Source organism: Cricetulus griseus, assembly GCF_003668045.3.
Source record: "Cricetulus griseus strain 17A/GY chromosome 1 unlocalized genomic scaffold, alternate assembly CriGri-PICRH-1.0 chr1_0, whole genome shotgun sequence".
Lineage (NCBI taxonomy): Eukaryota > Metazoa > Chordata > Mammalia > Rodentia > Cricetidae > Cricetulus > Cricetulus griseus.
The window spans coordinates 146,774,160-146,780,421 of NW_023276806.1; the positions used below are offsets into that span (position 1 = coordinate 146,774,160).

At 43.0% G+C, this 6,262-nt stretch overlaps 1 protein-coding gene across 1 annotated transcript; it reads left to right on the top strand.

Moving 5' to 3' along the window:
• Positions 1-2,201: 2,201 nt before the first annotated feature.
• LOC100754143 (histone H2A.Z-like) lies at positions 2,202-5,700 on the top strand. The gene is given in 3 exon segments (XM_035451364.1): positions 2,202-2,333; positions 5,217-5,390; positions 5,392-5,700. Coding segments are annotated over 3 exon segments (615 nt in total).
• Positions 5,701-6,262: the final 562 nt, after the last annotated feature.

A 6,262-nucleotide genomic window follows, 5' to 3' on the forward strand; every position in this document is an offset into this window, starting at 1 on the left:
GCTCGTTCTCGGGCCTGCCCACCTGGTGCTCGTTGCTCGGCCCCAGCCCCGAGGCGCGGTGCCAGGCGGGGCGGGCCGGGGGCGCGAGCCCTGCCGGGGTGAAGGCTTGGGAGGCCCCGGCAGCTTCGGGGCAGGGGGCTCAGGGGCATTTCGAGCGGGTCTTTCATCGGTACTCAGCTGAAACCCCTGCCTGCCTGCATTCTCTCTCTTCCCTCCCTCCTTCTCTCTCTTCCCCTCTATCCCTCACTATACCTACCCTCCCTCCCTCTTCTTTGCCTTCTCCCTCTTCCTCTCCTTCCTCCCTTCTTTGTCCTCCTCAAGCTCCATTTTTTTGAAGCACTCAGACCCACAAATTCTTGCCATCTTAGTCATTCCAAAGTGCGATTTTTGCCTTTTCACCTAGCTGAGAGTGCCAGGTTCTGCTTGCCCTGCTCTGTGGCTGGAAGGTGCCTTCAGATGGTGAGCTACTGGACATACAACTCATCTCATGCACTTTTCTTCTCTGTGAAAGACTTCTGTGATGCCTATTACCAATTTTTGGAACCGATTTAATGTATATTTTGCTTAATTTCTCAGATAATGTTAGAAAGTAAATCTTAAGCCAGGCAGTGGTGGTGCACACCTTTAGTTCCAGAAGATGGGAGGCAGGGGCAGGTGGATCTCATTGAGTTCGAGGCCAGCCTGGTCTACAAAGGGAGTTCCAGGACAGTCAGGCTGTTACACAGACAAACTCTATTTCTGGGGAGGTGGGGGTGGGGGAGAGAAAGTAAATCTGGTCCTTTTATTCTGCCTTGGCTAGAAGCTTGTCATTGTAGCTTCCATTGTGTTCCTCTGGTGCTGAATTCTTGATCAAAAGGTATGAATCTTTCAGACTCAGAGGGACACTATCTACTTGCTCTACCACCAAATGTTACAAATTGTTGTTCCCAGAGCCTGGAGAGCTTCCTGCATCCATGTACCAGTAAAGACTGACAACTTTAAAGCACTAGACAGAGGTCAAAATAGGAAATACAATTCCCTGAAACAGTGAAAAATACTTAATTCAATTTAGTAAAGTAAGATTCTGCAAAAGGAGAAATCAGCAAATGATGTTATTAACCAGTGAAAGTATTATATTCATTTAAAATGGTATATTATTTAAAAAGGGATTTCAGGGAACAAAAACTGGTTTAAATTAAAAATGTGATAGTTGGGCTGGAGAGAAGGCTCAGTGATTAAGAGCACTGGTTGCGCTTCCAGAGGAGCCAAGTTGTTGTCAGCATCCACGTGGTGACTCACAGCCAATCTGTTACTTCTGGCTCTTTGGGTACTGTACACATGTGATACACAAACATGCATGCAAGCAAATCACCTATACGCATAAAATAAAATAGTCATTATGGGAATAGGAGGCAATGAGAGCAGGAGGAAGAACAGAGAGAGAAAGGGAACAAGAAGAAGAATTGAAGAAATTCTCCACAGGTTGCACAAATTATGCACACACACACACACACACACACACACACACACACACACACACACACACACAGCAAAGTTGTGAAAAATAAGATTAAAAATAGTATAAAATATGAACACCTTTAATCCCAGCACTCGGGAGGCAGAGGCAGGCGGATCTCTGTGAGTTCGAGACCAGCCTGGTCTATAAGAGCTAGTTCCAGGACAGTTCTCCAAAGCCACAGAGAAACCCTATCTCGGGAAAAAAAAAAAATGCCACCCAAATCCAGGAAGCCCAGTGTCTTAGTAATAGAATTCCACACAGAAAACAAAAGGAGGGATATTATCAATGAGGTATTTCAGAAGCTATTCCATAGTCACATCTAGTCATATAATGCACGAAATTCCAGCTGTGTGCATTATATGATTAGAGGGAAAGAATGCAAGGCAGTCATTCCCAAATGAGGACAATGGCGGCAATTCCAAGGTTATGGGGGTTTTCTCAAAACCCCATAAGTTTCAATTGACAGTAAATACATTATCCTACTAGCCCTCAAAATTCAATCAGGTAAAGATTTGTATAGTCCTCATAATAAGTGGGGAAGCTGAAACTGACATGATCGAACAAAGTTTGTTCCTCATCTTATAGAAAGAAGTAGTGGACCAAGAACCAACCTCAGTCTTCTGGTTTGACATTTGTCCCCTGCTCTGTTATCTGGGCCATCTGAGCTCTTCCCACCTTGCTATTCTAGTACTTTGGTCAAATGATGCTTTCTTCAGAATTAGCTGTTTCTGCATCGGAAGTGACCATGATGGAGCTACATTCTCTGATACCCAGATTGAGCCTGAGGAAGTTTATGAAGCACTTAGCAGAAGACCCCAAACTCAGTGAGTGGCCGGTGATTGTGACTGATAATATTAATGCCCACAAGAAAAAAATGAGTTGAAATACTACTTGACCAAGCATTAAGCTTGCAAGGATGAATCCAAATGCACAGACCAATGGCATGCAAGAATGAATCCCAGTGCACTGACCAATAGCATGCAAGAATGAATCCAAGTTCCCTGGAAACAGACAGCATCAGCAACATCTAAGGACTGGTAGAGGTATACACAAGACACAATGGGAACAGAAAGAAGAATCATTTAGAATGGGGCTAGTTGGCTGAATGTGGATGAAGGAATCTGCCTAGAGATGTAAGTTGAATTATGAAGAACAGACACAATGAGAACAATGATAGTGGGAGTAAAGGGAAGGACAATATAATATTTAGAAATTAATATTACTATGCTAAAAGACAAATCAAAGGAATTAAGAAGGAAGATCCATCACACAAATAGAGGACAGCCAGCAGCCTGGGGGTGTAATTTAGTGGTAGACATTCTGCATGAATCCCCAGCATAAAAATAAACAATATTACAAGTACCAGAAAAGCTTACACATGAGCTGGGAATTATACACTATCCATGGTGTGTTCTCTTTGTTATATACGCTGTGGCTGTTTTATTTCTAAATGTACATGTCTTTATTGCGATTCATTTTCTACAGCCAGCATTCACTTACAGAATTGGCCAACAACAATAATGAAATGGCAGAGCAGTAATTATTTTTTAATATATTGTAAAGAAATAGCAAGGGTTTCAGCAAGAAGAATAAAAATGCTTTCACACATTTTTAATCTGATTTTTATCTGTTCCATACTAAAAGATTTAAATTTTAAAAGAATCACTAAGCATCTTAAAAGAAGCCATTTCAAATCTGTTTGATGGGTAGAAGGCGAGTTCCAAGGGCCTGACACTGAGCCTATTGAGATGATGGAGGCAAATTCATCCTGAGTGTTTAGAAGCTGGTAGATCAAGCAAAATTGCTACTCAGGGGGTTATATCAAATACTGAAGAGACCTCAGCCAGCACTGGAGTGGACCACAGCATTGGACCACACCAATCACCCATAGTACCACTTATCTGAGTCCTATCAAAGTGAGTTCCAGCATACACTCTGCCCCAGCTTAACCCCAGAAAGGCAGGGGTTCTGACCTGGCCTGGAGTTAGTTATCTGAATTGTTAACATGGGCCCAGCCTAAGATAAAGCTAGTGAGGTGTCAGCGATATTTCAGAGAAGCTGTGAGACTCAAGGGTCAGTCTAAATTCAGCCTGACATTTTTGGTTTGAAATGGCAGCAAGCTGCTCAAATGGCTACTCACGAACAGTGTCCATACATTCCTACACTAAATTTAACAATGCAGGAATTTTGGCTCACCAAGTCTCCATAAATCAATTTCCATGGTTCCTCCTAAATTAGGCCATGTTAGGACAAAATTCACTCAAAATAGTTATAAGTTAAAAGCAACTTAATGAGTGACTTGCAAGATTATTCATTTTCTCCATATAGACCCAAAACACATTTACTTTCTTTTTGCCTGCATCTATACAAAAAGGTATCTGAATAACTAGTTCTTTGAGAGCCAAGAATTGTCTCAACTGGTTAAGAAAAAAGTACAATTTGGGGCTACTGAGATAGTTCAGTAGTGAAGGCCTAACCACCTCAGTTGGATACCCAGAGTCCATTTAAAACTGAAAGGAAAAAACTGAGTCTATAAAGTTGTCCTCTGACTTCATCCATGCCCCATGGACCACTCTCAGCTCCCTCCCCTCACATTACAAAAAAAGTAAAAGACAAACCACTAATTAGACTGGAACAAATAATTTTAACAAGGCACCCAGAACTATTTGTTGCACTGTTTAGTTGTGTTAATAAAGCATCATTAGATTTCCTTCCCCCAGTCACTACTTGAGATGCAAAGCTGGGGAAATGGTCCAGTAGATGCAATGCAAGCGTTCCAGTTAGCATCCCTGAAACCAGGCTTTTCGCCCACCCAGAAACTGAACTGTGAAATGAAATTTGGGCACAATGAGATCCGGTGGCAAGTGTCCCACATCTGCTTTTCTGAGCCAGATCTACTTTCTGCCTCTAGTTAGAGCCACCCAGATTTCCTACACAAGACCAACAAACATTTCTAACTCTCCATCTCTGTATTGTCGGTTGATCCTTGGAGCCAGGTCTCCCACAGTACTCCATTCGCAGCATGATCATTCCTGTGTGTGTTTAGTTCCCTGGGACACAATCCATTTTCCCTCACCATGAATTCTCAGTGACAACACCTTGAGAGCAATTATTCTCAGAAAACAGCTCCCCCAGTTCCAAGCTTCATTTGTCTTTCCCCACGGGTCATTTATCACAGGGAGGTGGCTTGTGGAGGCAAATCCTGAGTGCACGTCCGTAGGATCTCCTGTGTATAATCTTAGGCCCACGCTGAGCAAAGGGAATTTTTATCTTGCACTCGGTCTGAGTATGAGCCAGTATAGAAATAGAAGAAAGCCTAGCAGCAGGAGAAAGCACAAGCTCGATCACTGTTTTTTGAAGAGTATTCTAATACTTCGTAAAGAGGTATCACCTGATACCACAATTTACATATGTACCTGCCATCTCCCTTCCACCAAAGACTTTCTTTCTATAGGAGCTGTAATTATCTTTTTTTAAAAGATAAATATTTTCTAAGATTGTAATTTCACCCGGGTCTGGCGAGCTGGCTCCATGGTGAAAAACACTGGTTGCTCTTCCAGAACACCCAGTTCAGTTCCCAGCACCCACACGGCAGCTCACAACTGTCTATAACTCCAGTTCCAGGGGATCAGACACCTTCACACAGACATACATGCAGGCAAAATGATGTCGATGCACATAAAATAAATTATTGTTTAAAAGATTATAATTTTGGAAGTTTGAATCGGGGTACAACGGAGGAGTGGGCGCCGGGATCTCGCTGTGCGTCCGCCTGGCCTCGTCTCTTGCTCGCTTGTGCGATCTTTGGCACGGTGTGAGATGGCTGGCTGGAAAGGACTCCGGAAAGGCCAAGACAAAGGCGGTTTCCTGCTGGCAGAGAGCCCGCTTGCAGTTAGTTCCCTGTGGGCCATGTTCATCGACACCTGAAATGTAGGACAACCAGCCAGGGCAGTGTGGGCGCGACTGCCGCTGTGTCTAGCGCAGCCATCCTGGAGTACCTCACCGCAGAGGTGCTAGAGTTGGCAGGAAAGGCACCAAAAGACTTAAAGGTAAAGCGTATTGCCCCTCGTCACTTGCAACTTGCTATTCGTGGAGATGAAGAATTGGACTCTCTGATCCAGGCTACAATTGCTGGTGGTGCTGTCATCCCACACATCCACAAATATCTGACTGGGAAGAAGGGACAACAGAAGACTCTTTAAGGATGCCTGGATTCCTTATTATCTCGGGATTCTAAATATTCTTAACAGCTGTGTAGCGTCGGTGATTCCAGTGGGCTGTATCTCTGTGAAAAACACAATTTTGCCTTTTGTTCTATTTGAGCGAGTTGGAGGCTTAATTGGCCTTCCAGCCAACCAAATTTCTGCATTCGAGTCTTAACCATATTTAAGTGTTACTGAGGCTTCAAAGAAGCTATTGATTCTGAAGTAGTGGGTTTTGATTGAGTTGACTGTTTTAAAAAACTGTTTGGATTTTAATTGTGATGCAGAAGTTATTGTACAGACATTATTTCCACTCTGGTGGATAAGCTCAATAAAGGTCATATCCCAAACTAAAAAAAGATTATAATTTCAACATTCCCCCCTTCCCTTTATTCCCTCTAAACTCTGCCATGTATACAACTACACACTCCTTTCTTTCAAATTTGTGGCCTCTTTCTTAAAACAAAAACAAAAACTAATTGTTGTTTTTGGTGGTAGTGGTGTGTGTGTGTGTGTGTGTGTGTGTGTGTGTGTGTGTGTGTGTATTCTTAAATACTTAACT